At 34.8% G+C, this 21,918-nt stretch overlaps 4 protein-coding genes and 1 non-coding gene across 8 annotated transcripts; 3 read left to right on the top strand and 2 right to left on the bottom strand.

Moving 5' to 3' along the window:
- Positions 1 to 539: 539 nt before the first annotated feature.
- TRNAS-GCU (transfer RNA serine (anticodon GCU)) lies at positions 540 to 621 on the bottom strand. The gene has a single exon. It is a non-coding gene; the product is annotated as a tRNA-Ser (tRNA).
- A 177-nt stretch (positions 622 to 798) lies between these two features.
- LOC111016199 (uncharacterized) lies at positions 799 to 3,968 on the top strand. Its single transcript, XM_022291500.2, has 2 exons — positions 799 to 1,925; positions 3,095 to 3,968. The coding sequence occupies exon 1, from the start codon at positions 919 to 921 to the stop codon at positions 1,879 to 1,881; it is 963 nt and encodes a 320-aa protein (XP_022147192.1). The 5' UTR covers positions 799 to 918; the 3' UTR covers positions 1,882 to 1,925; positions 3,095 to 3,968.
- A 146-nt stretch (positions 3,969 to 4,114) lies between these two features.
- LOC111016209 (uncharacterized) lies at positions 4,115 to 4,679 on the top strand. Its single transcript, XM_022291511.2, has one exon. The coding sequence runs from the start codon at positions 4,242 to 4,244 to the stop codon at positions 4,530 to 4,532; it is 291 nt and encodes a 96-aa protein (XP_022147203.1). The 5' UTR covers positions 4,115 to 4,241; the 3' UTR covers positions 4,533 to 4,679.
- Positions 4,680 to 6,001: 1,322 nt separating this feature from the next.
- Positions 6,002 to 9,897, bottom strand: CNX2 (cofactor of nitrate reductase and xanthine dehydrogenase 2). 4 transcript variants are annotated; one of them, XM_022291486.2, is made up of 7 exons: positions 9,549 to 9,894; positions 8,563 to 9,177; positions 8,187 to 8,354; positions 7,903 to 8,094; positions 6,655 to 6,723; positions 6,417 to 6,510; positions 6,002 to 6,262 (listed from the first exon to the last, which is right to left on the bottom strand). In XM_022291486.2, the coding sequence occupies exons 1-6, from the start codon at positions 9,630 to 9,632 to the stop codon at positions 6,427 to 6,429; spliced, it is 1,212 nt and encodes a 403-aa protein (XP_022147178.1). In that variant the 5' UTR covers positions 9,633 to 9,894; the 3' UTR covers positions 6,002 to 6,262; positions 6,417 to 6,426. The 4 variants fall into 4 exon arrangements, 2 of the variants coding, with proteins under 2 accessions (XP_022147178.1, XP_022147173.1); XR_015787183.1 differs by lacking the exon at positions 6,002 to 6,262 and adding an exon at positions 7,536 to 7,684 and having other exon boundaries at positions 6,441 to 6,510; positions 9,549 to 9,897; XR_002602152.2 differs by lacking the exon at positions 6,002 to 6,262 and adding an exon at positions 7,536 to 7,693 and having other exon boundaries at positions 6,441 to 6,510; positions 9,549 to 9,896.
- A 4,208-nt stretch (positions 9,898 to 14,105) lies between these two features.
- Positions 14,106 to 20,453, top strand: ATCS (Citrate synthase family protein). The gene is made up of 20 exons (XM_022294359.2): positions 14,106 to 14,272; positions 14,471 to 14,540; positions 14,640 to 14,702; positions 15,103 to 15,144; positions 15,515 to 15,580; positions 15,786 to 15,851; positions 16,009 to 16,122; positions 16,285 to 16,348; positions 16,519 to 16,601; positions 16,935 to 16,984; positions 17,054 to 17,131; positions 17,345 to 17,473; positions 17,604 to 17,646; positions 17,831 to 17,917; positions 18,409 to 18,510; positions 19,003 to 19,110; positions 19,247 to 19,297; positions 19,736 to 19,809; positions 19,897 to 19,948; positions 20,038 to 20,453. Exons 2-20 carry the CDS (start codon positions 14,490 to 14,492, stop codon positions 20,128 to 20,130), a joined length of 1,416 nt encoding a protein of 471 aa, XP_022150051.1. The 5' UTR covers positions 14,106 to 14,272; positions 14,471 to 14,489; the 3' UTR covers positions 20,131 to 20,453.
- Positions 20,454 to 21,918: the final 1,465 nt, after the last annotated feature.

Genomic DNA, 21,918 nt, shown 5'->3' on the forward strand with positions numbered 1-21,918 from the left:
ATTGTCAATCATCTCCCTATTTTTTATGCTAAATTTTGTAACATCTTTTTTAATCAATAGCTAAAAGTCAACTTGAGCATAGTTCAATTTGTTAAGATATCTATTTTCGACTAAAACGTCACGAGTTTAAATCTTCACCCTTACATTCTCGTATTCCCAACAAAAAAGAGAATAATTAAACCACCTCCTCGAAGGGAAAAAAAAACATCAACATCAACACCAAAATAGAATGAAAATTTTAAATAACCAAAATAGAATGAGCAATTCCATCTATTTAAGAATATTTTTAAAAATCTGTTAATATATGTCAATGCCATTACGAGTTAGATAAAGAAGATGTAAAAGAAAACAGGAAAAAAAAAAACAAAAAAAGCCAAAAATTTCGTCGCCTCCTTAAGAATATTTAAAAAAAATCCGTTAATATATGTCAATGTCATTATAAGTTAGATAAAGAAGATGTAAAAAATAATAATAAATAAATAAATTGTCGCCTCATTTGCAAGGAAAAAAACATTAAAAAGGAAAGGGAAAAAAAAGATCGTCGCCTGAGAGATTCGAACTCTCGCGGGGAAACCCCATGTACTTAGCAGGCACACGCCTTAACCACTCGGCCAAAGCGACTGTTCTTGTTAACTAAATAGTATACAAAAGAAACAAACTAAAGAAAAAGTAGACGAAAGCTACAACCCACCAAATAAAGCAAAGGGAATGGCAGATCGACGAGCGTCGGCCCCACCAGGGCTGCTCTGCCAATGCCATCGCCACTAACCAACTGCGCTAAAACCCAATTCCAAACACCCCCCAAAGCTCTTATCTTTACCCAATTTTGAGGGCAGAGAAAATTGAAACAAACACACGCAGAGAGAGAGAGAGAGAGCAAGAAATCATCGGTTCGTCAGCTCCGGTGTGGTAAAAACAATGTCCTCCGCCTCAGCCGACATCGCCGCCGCCGCTGGAAGACACACGTACTGGTGCCACGAGTGCGATATGAGCGTCACCTTGGTTTCTCCTTCTCCCCAGTTGTCCTCTTCGTCTTCTTCTTCCACTCCCCAATCCTCCCTCCTCTGCCCTCACTGCCTCACTGACTTCCTCGAGCACATGGATTTCACCATCCCCACTTCCTCTTCTTCCATCTCCATTCCCTCCGCCGCCTCCCCTCCAGATTCCGATCCCTCCTCCTTCGTCGTCGACGACCCTCTCCCCCCCGCCTCCGACGACAATTACCTCCTCAACAGCCCCCAATTCCTCCGCCTCTTCCAGCAGCTTGCCGATTCCTCAGATTCAGATTTCCCCGCCCCTGTTCCTCTCAACGCCTTCACTCCGATCAAGGCCTCCGTTGCCGCGATTCCCACCGTTGTAATCTCCTCCGCCATTCTCGAGCTCGACCCAGTTCTAATCTGCGCCATTTGCAAGGATCACTTTGTCCTCGAGGATGAAGCCAAACAGCTCCCCTGTTCTCATCTTTACCATCCCGATTGTATTCTCCCGTGGCTCTCCAATCATGATTCCTGCCCCCTCTGCCGGTTCAAGCTCCCCTCCGATGACCCTTCGGATCACGTCAGTTGCAGAGGGGCGACGATGGCCTTGAGGGCCCGGGACCTGATGCATCAAGAAGACAGTTATGGGTTGAGGACTACTCTGCGGCACATTGCCAGAAGGCATAGTTCTATTTTTACAGAGGCGATACAAGTGGATTCGTCTCAATCGCCGACCCAGTTGGGGGAAGCGGAGATGGGGACTGGGGAACAGACTGGCAGTGTTGAGACCGTTTCTAGTGTGGCCACTGAAGGAGGGATTATAATTGTCAATAGCAGTGGTGACGAAAATGGAGTGGTGGGAATTGACGGACCCAGAAATGAGGATGTTCCTACTGTAGTTTAGAATAATCAGAGGTTCTCCTTGAGTTTTGTTTCTGCCCATTTGAGGTGTGTGTTCGTTCCCCTTTGGTGCTCTTCTTTATTCACACTCCATATTCTATCTGTTCTTGTAGTTTGTGTTGGATGCATTTCTATACTGAACTTGGAATGAAAGAGCTTATGTTTAGTATTAATTAACAACACATAAGAGTGGCTTGTGATAGTTTAGACCTTTAGGCTAGGAATTCAGTGGTATGGAATATGGATATGCCAATTACTCAGTTGAGTTCATAGAGCTTTCGAAGTCATTGATTTGAATATCTGAGATAGTCTTTTCAGGGTTTATGATGGCTGTTTTTGGTTTTGTTTCTAGAAACACCCATCTTGAGCAGATTGATCTTAGATAAAAATTAAAACTTTATCCTGCTCTTATTTCCTTCTGATGGCACTTCGGATTATTTTCTGGTGATAATGCGACAAGACTACAAATTCGAAACAACTCAGCCAAGTCCATGATAAACATTTCAAGACATCTGAGAAGTCTATCTTTAAGCTCCTACAATAAAAAAGACTTAATGATCAATAAGTTTTCTGAGCTCGATGAGTAATCTGGGAAGAAATATGTAACTTAGCTACATATTAAGACAACTGATTTATTCATTGTGCTGGTTCAAAACTCTGTATATTAGTTCTGGTTCTGAACTATAATCCATTACCAATGGTTGGTCCGTGTGTGATTTTCATGCCAAATTTGGTTTCCTATGCTTACTACCTCCTTTGTATCCATCTTTAGCATGTTCCTGGCTGTCTTAACTATAGTTATTCTGGCTGTAGACTAATCTGTCTGGATAATCTGTGTCCAAAACTTAGTCTTGAAGTAGATAAATTGTATGCTGGCTAATACATCCACAAATCATATTTATAAGATCAAAACATCTGTCTCTCTTTACCAAACTATAACTGGAACCTCTCTCTTGCATTGCATAATGTCTTTCATGTTTTATGCAACTACTGAGCTCCTGTTGAACTGTAAGGATGAGATTTGTCTACTTCTTTCTCTAAAACCACCTTAAATATGAAGAAACCCCATAATCTGAGGCATTTGTAATAGGCTGCATAGTCTAAGGATATATATTTGAAGAAACTTGTCTTCTTGCTTACGTGTTTCCTTAATACTAAGGTTTCTTTGTCAAGCAATCTTCTGTCAATTTATCTGTATTGTCTTATTTTGTTTGCAGGTAATATAGTAGAATATGCTTGTTAGAGGAATCTTAGAAAGCTACCCCAAGTAGATGATTGATTGGAAGTATACTGCTACCTCCTCCTCCTCCTTCTTCCTTCTCCTTTTTCATCTTTGGTAACCATGTCTCTACATAATAAGATTTGAACCTTATCTACAGTGTTATCACCCAGCACTAGCAGTATTTCCCTCCCTTCTTGCCCAATTCTCTCTTTCAGTCATGGTTTTGAGTCAATGCATATATCTATATATATATATATATAAAGCTCAGCAGTTTGAACCCTCTAGGAATAGATTCAAGAATTTTAATCCAGATTTCTTAGTGTCCATTCTCTCTACTTTTTTTCTTCTTTTACCTTCAATGTTTGGTTTGTTGAGTGAATATTCCATGAAGAATATAATCTCTAGAGAAAAACAAAGGTCCACTTTGCTTGGAACTGTTAAAGGCAACCCACCATTTTATTCTGCAAAAATGATGAAAGAGAATCACTTCTGTAACCTATAAAGGAATGTGCCATGTTGGGGGAAAGAGACAATAAAGGGATGAAGCAGCTCCACATAGACATTGCATTTGGAAAGAAAACAAGCAAATCAAAAGAGGGACAGATTATTTGGCACGTGTAGTGCTAGTCATTTTCCATCGTCGTCTTCTCCATGACTTCTTTTCGATTTAACCTTTTTTTGCCTCTCAGGTCGAAATCTGCCTTTTAAATTGGAATCTTTCAGAAAAAGCAGCAGAGAGATGAACTGGTGAAACTTTTCAACTAGTAGAAGCTTTTTTTTTCTTTTTTTCCTATGACTAATGTACTGAAAGTGACGGGATGATAATTAAGAATCGTGATTGAAAACAGTAGTTTCAGAAATTTTGTTTACCTAGCGAGAAATTTTGTTGAAACTCCACTGACGCGCTAGCTGTAAACGCGTCGAAGCTTCCACGGCTCCATCGCCTCTGCTCCTCCACTGTCGGTGATGAAGTTTATGGCGGGAAGTCAAAGTAAGCCTCAATTTCTTGGATAAACAAATCCTCCACGCTTTTCCAATTTCCTCTTTCCCTGGACTATATATAAGCCTTCTTCGCGTAGTTCCGCTTCATTCCATAGCTTCCGCCTTCGATTTCTGATTGTTATACATAATTCTCGACGACGATGATGACGATGGAGATTATCCCTTTGGAAGGAATTGTAGCGACTGCGGCCGTCTTCTTCCTTGTCCAGATTCTCGTTTATCTCATTCTCTCTAAATCTTCCGACGTCTTCTCGAAGAACACGAAAAGGTCTCTCAGTTTCAGGCACGTTCGTTCTCTGAGCATTCGTCGGATTTTGGCAGCTCTTTCCGACGTACCGTCCGGCGGCGAGCCGTCTCCTCCGAATGAAAGTCCGTCGCCATTCTCGATCGGTGGAGAATGCGCGGCGATGTTCAGAGACGGCAGTTCTTGAAAGAAGCTGCCGATAGCAAATTTCATTTGTTTAAATTTATTTAATTAACTGTGCTTATTATCAAATAATGAGAACGTGTAAAATATTTTATCCTTTTAGAATGTGACATTACATCAAATTAAATTAGAGATTTGAATTTGAATCTTCCCCAACTTCTTATAAGTGAGATTCTTAGGCAATATGCTCCTGCAACGCTCGGTAATCTGCGTGGCCAATTTGAGTTCGAAGAAATTACATAGCGAGAAACAAAAAGGAAATTTTAAATCTAATAAAAAGTTAAAATTTTTAAAAACGTATCAGAATGTAAATTAAAGTTAAACTTAAATGTAACATAAGTGAATCTTACGAAACTAATAGCAGTATTTTTTAAAAGAAAATACTTAGGCAGTAACTGATCACCATTAAAATTTGTGACCAGTAAAACAGAGAAGTAGAAAAAAATATTTTTTTTCTTTTCTTTTTTATTGTTTTTTCTAAAAACTAAAAAACTGTCCGGTCAAAGGCATGTGTTGTCCTAACCAAAATGGATCCACTTATTCTCCAAGAGCTCACATAAACGAGAAAATTTGACACTTCAATGTCCAAAAAATTTGACACTTCAATATCGACTCTTCGCCACCTAAGACTGTAGTATTTTCTGAGGGTTTGAGGTGTGGTCAAGTGGCAAGACAACAGGATTTTGGCTGTCAAAAGTTGTATGACTTTTTTCAGCCTACTTAAGTCCAAAGCATTAGGGCTCCTAATGGTTCCAAGCAAGGAGTACGTACGTATATCCCAAAAACGCTTAGTCTCTCCTTAAAAAATAACTTCTTCGATCGGATAAGGCATTGCATATTTAACTAAAATCAGTAGGTCCTTGAGCGAATCCAACGGGACGGCTATCTCTCGAGCACAAATTTAGATTCAACTTCAATGGAAAAATAAAACAAAGCACCCAACAACATATCTTCATATACCAAAAACTAATAGATAGCCCCTAAGTAATGTTACAGAAAAAAAAATTACGTATATTGGAATCAAACTGAGCAGTGAGCATAACTCAACTGGTAGGCATAAAAGTAAAATTCTGCAAGGTCTAAACTTCACCCATTTGTTGATGAACTCAGAAATAAACATATACGTGTGTGTGATTGGAAAGGACTAAACAGAGGAAATAGAAGACTTTGACCATCAAATTAGATGATAAATTATGCAACCAAAAAAAGAAAAAAGTATCGAAATATATTTATAAGAAGGTGAATCATACTGATGCATGACGTGAAGGTCAAAGTCTTCCACTCCCTGTTTTTTGCTGTATTGGGTCATTTTCAGAATTTCCCCTTTCGTTACGACAAATTCCATAAATCTGCTGCTTCTTTCATGTGATGGTGCAAAGGATCAAAACCAAAAACATTCCAACGCTGAATTTGAAATTAGGACAAACATGATAACATCACATTTTGCTCAACTACCAAACTAATGGCGCAAAATAATCAAAACTAATCATTCTGTATTGACATTTAACTTACAACCGGCAGAATGGTACAGAAGTTGCACAGGAAACAGCAAGGGAGAGATAGCTTTTTTTTTTTTACAGCAGTAAATCAGAACAGGGTATGGGTTTTTTGTATGAGTTTTTCACTTACCAGGCTTGTTCATAGTATCAGTACAGTTTTGACTGTGGTTTCTACAGTTTCCATGTATACCAACAATTCTCTACTCCAGTTAAGATACTTGGACAAAAATGAAACCTGAAGCAGTTTAGATTTGCAAGTCAAGAGATATGATTGTCTCTAAGACATTTTTTTTGGGTCCTATACCCGGGCACCTGCACCCACCTCAAGGCCCGTACACAGATCTCTAGGACATGTTTGGAAAGGGAAAAGGTCTTGGGAAAGGAATTACCAAGCTTAGCCTAGCCACCGATGTGTATCATGGGTCTATTTGCAGTCTTTGCAATGTCAAACATTCCAGCATGTGATGCTTTCTTCCTTCTTACCTGAAGAACAAGAGTAAAATTACCAATGATACCCACAATAGCAGCGAATAGGGTGATATGGTAAAATAAGTTAGACTGAAATTCGTTAGATGTTAAGAATATGAAGTTTAAGGCATCTTGAATTGAAAGGATAAAGTTGAGTACCGCTGCACCAATTATTTCTCGTAGTTCGTTATCATCAGCACCCTGACGAAGTGGATCTCTCAAGCTAACCTGAAATTAATGATCCCTAATAAATTAATGGATGGATAAGAATTTTTATACTTGCAGTTGTAGTGTCAAGAATTAGTTAAAGAATAAACATACAATACAAATGGACAGGCAGTACTTCACCAGGAATCTATCCTATGCCTATCAATCTATCTCACAAGTAATTTGGTCCATATTGAGTTTAAAACTAAGCAAACAAAGGTCTAGCAAATGACACATTTTGAGCTACTTCAGATCAATAAATCTAGAAGTAAAGTTCATCCAACTCAACAACAATGCACAACGTATTGACTTTGACCTGAGAACAAGGTTGACAGAACATACGGGGTGCAGGTATACGACTGAAAACCTTTTCATAAAGTCATTTCGACTATTATAGCAACATATGAATGAAATTTAAGTTGGTCGGAGACAACTAAGGATCATGCTTGATCTAATTAAGAATATGAGACAATAAAAAGGATTACCAATAGATACTTTTCTTATCCATGCACCTAAAAATCTCCCAGGCCCTCAACAATCACCAGGTTAGAAAGCAGGACTACCACAAGACCTAGGAGGCTTTTCTACTGAAAATCTAAGACACAACCACAATGTATGCATATATTATGGACGCGTCCTCTGAAATAGTATGTGTGCAACGTCTTAGGTTTTTCTTAATGAAGATCGCTCAATTCATGTTGAGACAACATCTATGGGATGGAAAATCCTAGGTTAGAAGGCAAACACATAAAAACATCCACATGTTTAAACTAACTTTATCATCGACCGGAAACCTCAAACATGTACTCAAGATTGAGAATACATGAGCATACCTGTATGGGCCTTACTTTGAGAAGCCCACAAAGAAAACCAGGTACTCTGAGAATCACTTAAAGTCTAACCAAGGCCCTCTTTAAGACCTAGTGCCACGGAGGCTCACCAGATATCCCAGTGATCTACATCTCCTCCATTGCCATGAACACTATAACTCCTAGGACCCAGGTGTTAGTCAATAGTAAACCAATCAAAACATCCTTTGAAAAGAAATTTAAAATCGTATGTGACCTTGAAATATTGACAGGTCTAAAAAGCTTTCCAAGGAAGTTATCAGATTGGGTATTTCAACTCAAATAAATCTGTCTCTGATGATATTGCTCTCATTCTAAGCCAAATCCAACAATAGTCTAGAAGAAGATTTACCTCTGATGGACCAAATAAGCAGACTTTGAAGTTTCCATTTGCTAGGAGTCGCAGTCTATTGCAACCAGCACAAAAATGCTCAGTCATTGACGTGATAAAAGAAACTGTACCCTGATGCCCATCTATCCTGAAATTCTTTGCTGTCTCTGTAAGGTGATCTCCTAGTCGTGTCAGGCCTGTATAGTGTTTAGTCTGTTCAGCAATATATAACGAATTAGCACAAATAAAGGACATTCGTGGAAATATCAAAATCTTTAAGATCACCTGTGAGGATTCTACCTTACCACTGTTTGAAAAATTTCTGAATAGGGTACCAGTTTCTTGACATTCCAAACATTTCCGTCAAAAGGCATAAACTCAATGAATCGAATATTAATTGGTTTCTCACGAGTCAACTCAACAAAATTGCATATTTCATCATCATTGAAGCCACGCATTATAACACAGTTCACCTGAAAATAGTAGATAGCGAAAAAAATTTGTAAGAGGATGCATGAGGTATGAATTATATCAGTCTGTTGCTGTATCAAAACGGTAAACAAGAAAATAGATTAGCGTGGACTTCCAAAAACAACATATAGTTGATAGAGAAATAGGAAAATGAGAAAATTAACAACAGTTCGAAAAGGATGGTTTTCTTTTAGCAATGATAATACATACTTTAACAGGGTTGTAACCGAGGTCTATTGCAGCATTGATTGATTCCATAACCTTTTCGTGCCCCTTGCGCCGTGTCATGAATTCAAACTTTTCTGGAACCAATGTATCCAAACTAATATTAATAGAAGTAAGCCCACATTCTTTCAGCTTCGGGAGTTTTCTTGCAAGGACAATTCCATTGGTGGTCATAGCCAGAGTCTTCAAACCTTTTAAATTAGACAGTTCTAAACATATGTCCTCAATATCTTTCCTAATGGTAGGCTCCCCACCAGTCAAGCGAATTTTATTCACTCCAGAGCTCACAAAAAGGTTAGCCAATCGAAGAATTTCATTCCGGGTAAGAAGTTTGGGGCTGGAAGTCAGGTCTACACCCTCTGCAGGCATACAGTACTGACATCGCAGGTTGCAGCGTTCTGTCAAGGAGATCCTTAAGTAAGTGTGCAGCCTTCCAAATGAATCAACCAACATATTGGAATCGGAATTTTCTTTTTGGGTTTCATCCGACAACTTAGCACAAGAAGTAGCATACATCCTAGAGGCCTCCAGTCGATCCCCGAATATTCTATGACTATTAATTTTACCGATCATGGAGTAAGATGCATTTTCAGAGCCCACCTATTTTGAATACAATACATATAAAATCTCAATATAGCAGTTATCAGAATTCAAAAGTCAGTAAACGATGAAAGATATTTAGAATGATGATCAAAATGTAAATATCTCTACCTCAATGAGATTTCTAATATTGGGATGTAATTCTCTTAAATTTTCAAACCTCTTAATTACAACAGTTATTACATGTAAGTTATTCCCAAAATACAATCCACTTCACGAATAGTAAAAGAAGAAAAACAGAAAAGTTCAGACAAAATTTCCGCTATTAAAAGCACCTTAACACAAAAACATCATCAAAATTTCAGTGGCCAAAACTAATTTATCAGAAACGAAATAGAGACGGTGAATTAATGGAAGCGGACAGCACAAACCGAGAGGAAATTTAATTTTCCGGACGCCGCAAGCCAGTTGGTAGCGATGCGAGCATTTCTTCTCATCTTCGCCGCCAAAAGCATCGACAACGACTTCGCGTGAAATTGAAAAAAAAAAGAAGTCGGCAATAGAGCAGGAAAATGAAATCTGTATACAATTCTTCTCCCAATCAACGAGGTGTAAGAAGAAGATAATTCAATTGAAGCTGGGAGCTCTGCGAACAGAGCGAGGAAATGAAGACGGAAACCGACCCGATTGACCGCTCGTTGGTTTCGGCCTTTTGGCGAAACGAAGGGTCGACATTTTTGTTTCTTGGATTATCCGATTCGGAGAATGTGAAATGTGGAGATTTTGACTGTCAGTTAGCTTAGCACATACGTCAATTATCTCTCTATTTTATTTTCCGAACGCAAAGCGTAGGTTTTTTTAATTTAATAAAGTTTAGTTCGCAAACGTAAATTTAAAAATAAAAAATTTAAGGTTAAAATCCAGACTTAGTACTTTCTAATTTCGTTGATTTAGTTTTTATACTTTTAGAACGTTTGTTTTAGTGTCCGAACTTATTTTAGTTCATATAATTTAAAAATATTATTTTGATTTCTGTACATTTTAAAAAGTGATCATTTTGATCCACTCGTTTTATTTTCAGTCTCATTTTTTCTATCACAATTTCAATACCACATTATAATCAATATATTTTTTAAAAGGTAAACATTACTTTATACTAAAGAGTTTAAACTATGGGTAAGATTTGTGTCAAATTTTGTGAAAAGTGACTAAAATTATCACTTTTTAAAAGTACATTATATTTTTCATGATACAGATTGACAAGAGTAATTTCAAATCAAAATAATTGAATTCATAAGTTTAGATAATACCTAAACAAATTAGCAAAAGTCACACTAATCTCTGATGACGTGAATAAAATTGACTAGGTTTTTTTTTCGATTATAACACAAGCATCAAAAGTTCATATATATGTACTTAAAAAAAGGGTTCATATGTATACTTTTTTTTAGAAGCAATTTTGCAATTGAGTGTATTTTTATTTTTGTTTTATGTGTATTTTTTGCTGCATAAAGTTATTTATTTATATACGTGAATTACCAAAAAAAAAAAACATACACAAAATAAAAAATACGTATATAATCAAAGCCAACTATTTTGGTCAGATTAAGTGGGTTGATGAACCTTTTATTTTCCTTTTTTTAGTTTAAAAATTGGGTATATGAAGATTTATTTATTTGGTCCAATAGGTAGACGAAGAACTGCAGTCTGCACTTCAATGGAAAGTTCCTCCAGATGAAAAAATAATACCACAATTCAAAAGTCTCAGGAATTTTTTAGTGTATTTTTTTAATATTTATTTTTGTTTTGTATTTTGTACTTTTAAATTGATACGTATACTTAAAAAATGATCATATTTACGAAATTTTAATACAAGGTTCATGCACCGTGTAAATTATGTAATATAAATTTATGGTTACATATTACGGGAATGAATGTCATGTCAAAAGTTTGATCAAAATAAACGAAAAATATACTATGCGAAAAATTATTAAAATCATATAGATTATCTCTCTGGTCTCCAATAGATAAAACAGTCTCTTAAACTAAATACTATTTAGTTAATTAGAGTTAATATATATTATTCCAATTTGGATGAATAAAATTCACATATATGCATAATTTTATAGCACTTGAAGTACAACGTCTCATTATATATTTTCAACTAGGACAATTACTCTTTTAATATTTTCCTAATGTTGGACTAAAAAAATTGTTTAATTTTATAATGATAGATTAAATTTTAAACTAAGAAATATGTTTGAATTTGTGTTTAATTTTTTTAATGGTTTAAGTTATTCTAGTGTTATAAATAGGAGATAGTAGTCGAGCTTGTAATGTAAAATAACATAAAAGAAATAAAATTGATTATTATATATATCAATTTGAGCATGGCTTGCTTAAAGAACATTTGTTACATTAATTTCGTTCATTTCGGTATGTGGCTTTTTACTGAATTAGTTGAGTTGAGATTCGAGTCAATAATTCAATAAATTAAACATGCAATAATTTGACAATTTTATATAAATACCCGAAAACGAGGGGGGGGGGGCTTTTTGGTCAGAACAGTGCAACTTTCTTGGACACACGTGTTGCCACGAATCAATACCAAATTTGTTTCGTCAAATCTCCAAAAAAATCGCCGATGTTCAATCGCCACCTATTCGAGGTCACGTCTCCCGGCGGCGCGTTGAACATGTCCCTCTTCACTTTACATTCCTGTTATACCCCTTCCTTTTACCTCAATTAACGGTTTTGCCCCTGCGTCTTTAACGGTATATTTTTCTCCCTAGTAGAAAGTAGAAACTTGTAATATTTGGTGGTATCAAAATTTTATTTTATTTTCTTAAAAAATATGAAACTACTATTAAAAATTCTTATTTTCTCCTAGATAGCAAATATGTTAAAATGAGTCATGACGTGTTTTTAGTGTTCACATTTTCTAAAATTCACTTATATATTAATTTTACCACGACTAAAATTATTTTTTGTGGTCGTCAAAATCTCTTGCATTTAAAATAGTAATGTTTTATAATGATATATAAGTTGATTTAGAAAAAAAATATATTTTTTGACTATACCAAAAGTACTTCCAAATATATATTTAAATGATTCAAATAATTGTATATCAACATAATTCATAGGGAAATATAGGGAAATTATAGTGGGTAGCAAAAATCTTTTATGTATTTCAAAATATGTCACATATTTTTTAAAATTTCAAATATAGTACAAATTTTCACTTATATCAGTAGTATACCAGATACTCATATAAATAGTATATCAGATACTTATATCAGTAATAATATGTATATTACATACATATTGCACAGACATTCATATCAGTAGTATATTAGATATTGCAAGTATATCAGATATATATCACATACATATATCGGTAGTGAGATATATTACATATGTATATCATTTAAGTAAAGTTGTCATTTAAAATTGGACCTCCATTTTTCTAAAATTAAAATAAAAAATAAAAAACTAAATGTGGTTACTATTTTGCTAATTTTACTGAATGTCTTTGTACCGCCCCTGATTCATAGTGTATGTATTGAATTTAAATAAATTGAAATTTTAAGTGTCAAATGGATCTATATATTCTTCTGAAATTAGTCTGAATGAAAACATATATGAAAGATAAAATAATGCATACATCTTAATAGGTACATTTCTAATAAGAAACAAACACCTATTTATTTTAAAATTTAAATATTGTGTTGGTTATTCTATTTTAAACGTTGGTATATGTAGTTTGTAAATGTTCATTCTCATCGATTACTTTCAAGTTTTGTTGACTTTAGTTCTTATATTTTTAAAAACACTTTTGGTTCTTATATTTTTAAAAAATGACTATTTTGATTTGTATTTGTAAAATTTTAACACAAAAATTATATACAATTGAAACATTGATGTAATATATGACTATATTATTTTAATAAATTTATTGAGAGAAATGTTAGATTAAAATTTAAGTAAAAAAAAAGACAAAAAAGAAAGTGAGGAGTTCAAAATGGTTACCATATAAAAGCATAGAAACTGAAAAGAAGGATGTGATATAGTACAGTGATTAAATTTGACAAAAAAAAAAAAAGAATTGAAATATAAATCTTATTTAAATTAAATTCAACATGCACGTGAATTAATGAACTATTTTGACTAATCGATAAACATTATGTTATTAAATGAAATGTATTCTCCTTTCCTGCAACCATTCAACAATAAATCTCAAAATTATGTCTAATTTGGTGTAGTTTTAGGTCAGTGACCCACCTAGAAAATGTTATTAGTTTAAATACAATTTTGGTCTCGACTTTCTTTCATTTTTCTTCTTATTATTTTCAAAACGTTCGTTTTGGTATATGTACAAACCTTTTGTTAGTACATGCATTCTCAAAAAGTCTATTTTGACGATCTGTTTATTCTTAAAAATGATTGTTTTGGTATTATATTTTTTTATCTCATTTCTTTATATCATAATTTTAGCTTGACGAAAAAACTAAATTTATTGAAGCATAAACATAAATTTATATGAGTTTATATGGTGTATATAATTTATTTAAAAATTTTTCAATTAAAAACTAAATTAGTTTATTTTTAAAAATACAAAAATCAACAAAGGTTTTGAAATTAAAATGACTAAAATGAATAAAAGCAGGGTAAAATAATAAAAATGAGCATTATGAAGACTAAAATAAATAAAAATCAAGAGGAGGTTGAACAAAATTGTATTTAAACTAAAATTATTCAACGAAACATGTGACGAGAAAAAAATTTGGTCGAATATTTCCTTACAAAAAGATAAAACGTTTCATTTCCGGTCGGAAAAAGAAATTTCCTTGTTTGTTAACCCAGAACACGGGCAATGGATTGATAATTTGATGATTGCCGCTAGATGTCAATTTGGAAAATAGAGTCACAAACAAGGCTATTTTCGGAAAGTGCGCACCCACCTGCTTTTGCGAGCGAACCTGGCAGTGGCAAGTCTCAAAAAGCAATAGAACAAATTTCACTTCCACATTTCTCGTTCAATTCCCTCTGGAAATAAAGAACCGCGAAGCGAAGTTCCTCATTCATCGGTTTCTCAATCAACATCGATCCAAATCGATCTTCGTGCAGCGTCGAGGCTTTCTGTTCTGATTTTCCTGTACGCTCCATGTTCTCGTTTGACATCGTTTTCGCTTTTAACTGATAGGAACTCCGAGGCTATTTGTTCATATTCTATATTCGTATTTTGCTTGATATCTGTTCTGGTTTATTGTTTTGCCAAATTTTCGCTGGATGTTTAGCATTTTGAAGGTCTGTGATCTTTGTATTTAGCAAGTTTTGTATACGCATTGTGCAGGTAGGGAATTTTGAGAGCCATGGCGTTTTTCAGAAGCTTGACGGCTCTTTCCAAGCTACGGTCGCGTGTTGTGAGTATATAGTTTCGGAATTCTTTCCTGTTCTGGGTATTTATTAGTTATTTTATCGGTAAAGGTTTTGACGATCTGGAGATTTCTGCGATGCTTCAGGGACAGCAGTCTAATCTCAGTAACTCCGTTAGATGGCTTCAAATGCAGAGCTCATCTGATCTTGTAATGTTCTCAACTCATGTTAATCAATTTTTATCAAGCCTGACTGGTTAGGCTACGTTTTATAGTGTTGATAGTTCACCTTAAGATAGATCTTACGGATATGAATTGTTTAAATCAGACTGTGATGGCTGCAATTCCCAGCTCGCCAGAGTGGATAACTGTAGCCATTAAGTCTACGTGCATATTTCCAATCAGTTGATAACGTATTTTCTGCTGCAATGCAATCGGCTTACCTGCATCTAACAAACCAAATACGATATTTGTTACTTGACTACTTGTACGACTAATTCTAGCTGCTTGGAGATTTTCAGACGCATGATGTAGTTAGTTAACTTGCAGATGAATGATTACTTCAACCCAATTAGTGATTTCACTTATGGAAGTTATGTTTGTCGTGCAGGACCTACAATCTCAATTGAAGGAATTGATTCCAGAGCAGCAGGTTTGTTTATCCTAACAGTATTCATTTAAAGTTCATTTAGCTCAGCCCCCCCACCATAAATACAAAGGCCAAGTGGTTCAGTTCTTATTCTTTGAAGTTTTACATCGAAATCCAAGCCAATTCACTCATCTGTCTTTCATTGAGTGAATCACTATGACCGCTTCGCTAAAATGGGATGCATGTTTTGACGAAAATTCATCAGGACATTAATTAGATGCTGTCTTCTTGTCTCTAGTTTGATTGGTAATTACTATAAGTCTATAACAGCATGACTGATTGGTCCAATACATTTAACACTGAGCCTGATTAAGCTTTCCAGTAAATCTTATAATTCATTCATGTATATTCTTAATATGTCTAATGATTATAGGATCGCCTGAAGAAATTCAAAGCTGAACATGGAAAAGTTCAACTTGGCAACATCACTGTTGATATGGTAAGTATAATGACTTCATTAATCTCTATTTTGCTGCCCCACAATATCAGTGGCAAAGATTATTGTCTCATGGGTGACATTTGGTCCCATGCAACCAAATCATTCTAGGTAGCTCTTGTGAAAAATATTCTCTGGCATCACCGCAAGATATATATATATATATATTTTAATTTAATTTAAATGGGTTGTGTCTAACATTGTGAAGGTACTTGGTGGAATGAGAGGAATGACAGGGCTACTGTGGGAAACATCTCTACTCGACCCTGATGAGGTATAAAATCCATTTGGTTAATTCCCAGTGATTTTGTCTTGAGATGTCTGTTCCTAAGGTTTCTTGGCTATACATACATGGTTATTTCGTCTGTATGAATTGGATGAATGCGTGCGGCTGTTAATAGAGTAACAGATTTTGAGTATCATGTTTCCAGGGTATTCGCTTTAGGGGTTTATCAATTCCTGAATGTCAAAAACTACTACCAGCTGCGAAGCCTGATGGAGAGCCATTACCTGAGGGTCTTCTGTGGCTTCTTCTCACAGGAAAGGTGAGTTGCTTAAGAAGAATGTGTTCTTGTATACGTACATCTTCTAGGAAATTATTTCAGAGTGCTATTCAGACATGAAGCTGCTAGAATTAACCTACTTTTGTAAGTGGGTTGTTGCTATATATAACCAAAAACTGCATCATTTATTCTTTCATATATCAGGTACCAAGCAAAGAGCAAGTAGATGAATTATCCAGGGAGTTGCAAAGCCGAGCCATTGTTCCAGGTTCAGCCTAACTCTGGGTTAAATTGTTCAGATCTTGTAGCTTGTATATGATATCTATCACGTTAGTGGCACTAGAATATATGGTTAACTTAGGACTTCCACTTGCAACCTCTTCCCCTCTAGAGAAGACATTTTCCTAAATATTGGATTTTTGTTTTTCCTGGTGTCAGATTATGTGTACAAAGCCATTGATGCTCTTCCCATCACATCTCATCCGATGACTCAGTTTGCAACAGGTGTTATGGCTCTTCAGGTTAGTAATGAAGTTCTCTATTTATCATGTCCTTAAGGATGTGATAAGGATTTTCTTGCCCAACTTAATGTGAAAGGGTTTTTTATGGGATAAGCCTATCAATTTGAAAATTTTCATATCTGATTTGCTTGAATATTTTTGAGCATCAATCCTCATTTGTTTAATTTGATAAAAATCCATCGTCTTCTGTTTTGCTTCAATTTTATCAACCCTGTATTTGCTGATCTTTAGTTTGTTAGTTTTCATTTCCATTCTAGAAGTATTGTAATTATCTAGGCATACTGTTTTTCGTAGGCTGCCTCATTTTATTATTAAACTTGTACTGCCTTTCAGGTTCAGAGTGAATTCCAGAAGGCCTATGAGAAAGGAATTCATAAATCAAAGTAAAGTTCATGCATTCAAGACTCATTCTCCTTACTTACTCGAGTACTGAAAACAATACATTTTTTTAGGTACTGGGAACCAACATACGAAGATTCACTGAACTTGATTGCTCAAGTGCCTTTGGTAGCTTCTTATGTCTACCGGAGGTTGGTAGATCACTTGTTTTGATTCCTACTAAATCATATTTGTCTATTGTATTTCAACTAATTGTATCCTTGACGTGGATGTCTCTGTTTTTCAATCTGCATCTCATGTGATAATCTTTGCATATTTAAAAATACTCTGGCTACCTTCTTGCATGGTCTCCTCCTTGTTAACTTGTTGGATTAATTTGGATTTCTTGCTGCACATATTTGAAGGATATACAAGGATGGCAATATAATTCCAAAAGACGACTCTCTTGATTATGGTGGGAATTTTTCACATATGTTAGGATTTGACAGTCCCCAAATGCAAGAACTCATGAGGCTCTATGTCACCATCCATAGGTTAGTATATGATGTTCCACTCCTTTGAATTTTGACCATATGAATTCTACGATATCGTATCGCAAAAGAGCAAGAACGAGAGAGAATAATCTAATAAGATTGAGTATTTGTGTGTAAAAATGCCCTGCAGTGATCATGAAGGTGGGAATGTTAGTGCTCACACCGGCCACCTTGTAAGTTATCTCACTTCTTGGAGTTTGAATGAGTCGTATTTTGTGGCATTGTTACATAATTTGAAATTTTGTTGTGTAATGGGTTGAAACATGACTTTTCCAAGCGTAGTTGTCAGTGTAATGTTACTGTGCGTCAATATTCATGCCTGTGCTATTCTTTGAGTTATTTGATACTTCCATGCAGGTTGCTAGTGCACTTTCAGATCCTTATCTTTCATTTGCTGCTGCTCTAAATGGTCTGGCTGGACCATTACATGGTTTGGCAAATCAGGTGCGTGGTAGATTGTTTTCTGATAGCTACTTTTTGTCCCCTCCATTTAGTATTTAACTACTAATATAGAATATAATTTTAATTAGTAATGCTTTCATAATAGTGATGGATTTAATTCTTTCAACTATTTTATTTATTTATTTTCTCTCGAGTCATTCACCTTCAAATCCAATCCAATTTATCTAAAAGTGAGAAAAAAAAAATCAGAAGAGAAGTGAGAGGTATTGAAAATATTCTTTGAGTTTATTCATCATAACTGATAGATAGTACCTTATGGAACATTCTTCAGAAATGTATTTGTTTCTGCTACGTATCTTTTAAGTGATGAAACTTAATTCTTCGGTTTTGGACTGTAGAACTGAAATGAGCATTAACCTTAACTAATTGCTATCAGCTTAATGACATGAATACATTTAATGTTTTGCTCCAATTGCATCATATCAACATATGGAGGTTGCCAATTATTGTTCCTCATTTTGCACTGCTTGCAGGAAGTTTTGCTTTGGATCAAATCTGTGGTGGATGAGTGTGGAGAGAACATAACTACGGAGCAGTTGAAAGACTATGTTTGGAAAACACTAAACAGTGGCAAGGTAACGACACGAATTCATTCTTCATTTTTCGTTCTAGCTAAAAATCTCATGCATAAAGCTCATACTTAACCTTCAGCTTCGCTTATACTAAGCTAGTTTCATTTGTGTAATTTGGCAACTGTACTTCTGTTTTTTAATAACTGATTGTCTCTCTTCGGTCTTCATTGATAAGAATATTCATTTCTGGACTATTTATTTTTATTTTAGTTCCCAAATTCATTAATCCTCCCCCATAAATTTGCCACTGTTGAGAATATTTTCCTTCAAGCATTTCAGTCATTGCAATTTGTTTATCTGGAAGATGCTTTTTCCCATTTTCATAAACTATTTTTGGAAGTTGAGAAAGAACTCAAGTTTCCAATTTTCATATGTATCTTGGCTCTTAGCTACTCTAGGAAGAGATGTCTATTACGGAATTCCTTTACAAATTTAAGGTTGCATATTCATTTAAGGAACTTTCATCAATTCCTTATCATGCTTTTCAACTTGTAGGTTGTTCCAGGATTTGGTCATGGAGTTTTGCGTAAGACAGATCCAAGATATACTTGTCAGAGGGAATTTGCATTGAAGCATTTGCCTGATGATCCACTTTTTCAGCTGGTTCTCATCTATACCCTGATTGGAGACTTGCTCGCACTCACATTCATATATATATATATATATATATATATATATATATATATATTTACCTATCCCGTATATCCTTCACAATATAACCTAGCATGGGCATTTGCAGGTATCCAAGCTCTACGAAGTTGTGCCACCCATCCTTACAGAACTTGGCAAGGTAAATTGATAAGCTTCTCTATGCTTATATAGCTCAATTATGCAAGCTTCTTATCTTCTGTTACTAGTAATTTCTGCAAGCATATGTGGATTCATCTCTTAAGTTTGGGCATATTAACATATAGAAAAAATGGTTATAAAGACCTAGTGAGGAAACTTATCATGTTTGCAATTCTTTCTTCAGATAATTTTCGACCATCTTTTATCAAAGATATAGACGTGATGTGACAGATTCTCTCTAAACAGCTTGTTTTCATATTATCATAAAATGGATTAAATCTTCCAAGTTTATGAAATCAGGACATGCAATACTACACAGTTAATGTGTTGTATTTTTTATAAAGTACTCATAACTATCCTATGAATTCTTTATGGTCACAGTAGTCATGGAAGGATCTTACATAGTTGTCTCTTGTGGCGGTATCCTCCATGCTTGCAGGTTAAAAACCCATGGCCAAATGTTGATGCTCACAGTGGAGTGCTGTTGAACTACTTTGGTTTGACCGAAGCAAGGTAGATTATGGTTCAATTGCACGCATCCGACTGTTTTTTACTTTTCACTTACGGATAACTAAAACTTCCATTATTAACTTTGCACAGGTACTTCACTGTTCTCTTTGGTGTTTCAAGGAGTCTTGGGATTTGCTCTCAGGTCTGTTTTCTTTTACTTTCATTTTCATTTTATTTTTTTTAATTTTGCCAAATTCTTTTAGATTTACTGTGTTCTATTTTTGGGTTCAGTTAATATGGGACCGAGCTCTGGGGTTGCCACTTGAGAGGCCGAAAAGCGTGACATTGAAATGGCTCGAGAACTTCTGCAAGAAAGCAGCTTGATGATTCTGGAAGTGGGTGAATAAAAAACTTCATTCAGCTTTCACAAATTTCCGAGTGTAAGAGAATTAACGTCATTTGTAATAATTGTTCAGGCATGTTTTACCACACACGCAGATGCAGGATGATCTGAAAGTACTTTTGGGGATAAGTAGATTTTAGAATCACTTGGGGACTACTACAGCATTTTAAACTTGTTGAGTTTTCTGGCAAATTTTTTATTCGTTCGCTCTCATGAATCTCAGCTGTTAGTGAAGTATAATGTTTAGGGAAGGAAATGGTTGGAGCCATTTGAATAAAGAGATTGGCGTAGCTTGAATCTTAAATTATTCCCTTCAGCTACACTTCCTTGTACGAGACATTTTAAAGTATGCATGCTTCTTTTAGCATCAAATTTCGACAGTAGATGGTTCAAACGTAGTATAGAATTGGAATTCTATTATATAGGTCGCGTTAATTAGAAGATAGTTTAGCATATAAAATATCTATTAGGAGTTATAAATATTAAAAACTTGCCTTTATATAAAGTCGAGAATAAATTATAAATAGTATTCTTAAATTTAACATGCAAACAAAATGGTATTTCTATGTATATTTGTGCTGGATTGAAAGGAAGTTGGGGATACTCTATCCGGAGTGTTAGAAATAAATCAATGATTTTTTTATTTTTGATTTCTCGGGAATGTGTCTTCCTTTTTGCTTATGTGAGTTTGACCCACCTTTTGACTCCGCTTCCTTTGAGTGGTTCGACAACCTTGCCTTACCAAGGAGAGAATTTTCACAATTTACTTTAAAGTTTGGATTAAACTAAAAAATATAAATAATATATATAGAAATTTCTTACTAAAATAGGTTTAAATTAATATAAAATAAGGTATGGTTATTGGGTATTGTGAAGAAATATTATGCTTCTAAAAAATAAAAATAATGGTCTCGTAGTTTTCAAACTATTTGCAATGAAAAAAGTGAAATTTGAAATTATTTGTAAATAAAATTGAATAGAGCAAAATCAAATTTATTATTCTTAGGTTTAATAGAGTTCGAAACAACCAATCATCCTTCCTAAGGTAGAATCCGACTCCTCTTGGCATTTAGGTTGATTCAAGGTGACATTCTTACCTTAGGAGACGAATTGAACTTCTTCTTGACAATTAGGCTGATTCAAGGTGACATCCTTAATTTAGGAGACGAATTGAACTGGCTTCTAGAAGTGCAATCCTTGGCCCTATCATTCCCTTCTCTCGCATTTGTAACAAACTTGCATATCTTTTGGTAAAAATGGGGTATCTTTTGTAGTTGGTTTTGGTCATCCAATCTCCCCCAGTGGCTTTTGGAATGTGTAAATGGAGATTTCCCTCCCATTATTGTCCAAATGGGTTAATTTAATACAAATTCCTTTTCAAAAAAGAAAGAAAGAAACAACCAATCATCCTTGGAAAAAAAAAAAATCATCCTTGGAAAAAAAAAAAATCAAGTAAAAACTTGCCCTATGAAAACAAGGAATTGTGCACATGAGTAAAATAAGTGAACTCCTTAAAAAATGAAGATGTAATTTCAATTAATCTCATCCACCTATTTGGACTTGTCCCACTTGAAATGAAAGCCATAAACTCAAGTTAGACATGATCTATTTTTCTTTAATCTTTTTGAAAAACTTTTAGCATTGCGAGAGAGCATACTTTGCAATTTACGATTTGATCACAATATCATGTAATTTATTATTTTATTTTATAGATTTGAAGCATTTCTAAACATGGTTGATGTGACATACCTGAAAAAAGAAAATGGAAA

This window comes from Momordica charantia (genome assembly GCF_013281855.1).
Source record: "Momordica charantia cultivar OHB3-1 chromosome 9 unlocalized genomic scaffold, Mcharantia_2.0 BLBB01000009.1, whole genome shotgun sequence".
NCBI classification, from domain to species: Eukaryota; Viridiplantae; Streptophyta; class Magnoliopsida; order Cucurbitales; family Cucurbitaceae; genus Momordica; species Momordica charantia.

What these genes read in the sequence shown, in the direction of transcription:
- LOC111016199 (XM_022291500.2), top strand. Translation starts at nt 919, where the DNA reads ATGTCCTCCGCCTCAGCCGACATCGCCGCCGCCGCTGGAAGACACACG.
- LOC111016209 (XM_022291511.2), top strand. Translation starts at nt 4,242, where the DNA reads ATGATGACGATGGAGATTATCCCTTTGGAAGGAATTGTAGCGACTGCG.
- CNX2 (XM_022291486.2), bottom strand. Translation starts at nt 9,632, where the DNA reads ATGCTTTTGGCGGCGAAGATGAGAAGAAATGCTCGCATCGCTACCAAC. An exon ending in TCGGTTACAACCCTGTTAAA is followed by an intron (nt 8,355 to 8,562) that starts GTATGTATTATC and finishes TACTATTTTCAG; the next exon opens with GTGAACTGTGTTATAATGCG. An exon ending in CAGAAATTTTTCAAACAGTG is followed by an intron (nt 8,095 to 8,186) that starts GTAAGGTAGAAT and finishes ATTGCTGAACAG; the next exon opens with ACTAAACACTATACAGGCCT.
- ATCS (XM_022294359.2), top strand. Translation starts at nt 14,490, where the DNA reads ATGGCGTTTTTCAGAAGCTTGACGGCTCTTTCCAAGCTACGGTCGCGT. An exon ending in AATTGATTCCAGAGCAGCAG is followed by an intron (nt 15,145 to 15,514) that starts GTTTGTTTATCC and finishes TAATGATTATAG; the next exon opens with GATCGCCTGAAGAAATTCAA. An exon ending in TACATGGTTTGGCAAATCAG is followed by an intron (nt 17,918 to 18,408) that starts GTGCGTGGTAGA and finishes CACTGCTTGCAG; the next exon opens with GAAGTTTTGCTTTGGATCAA.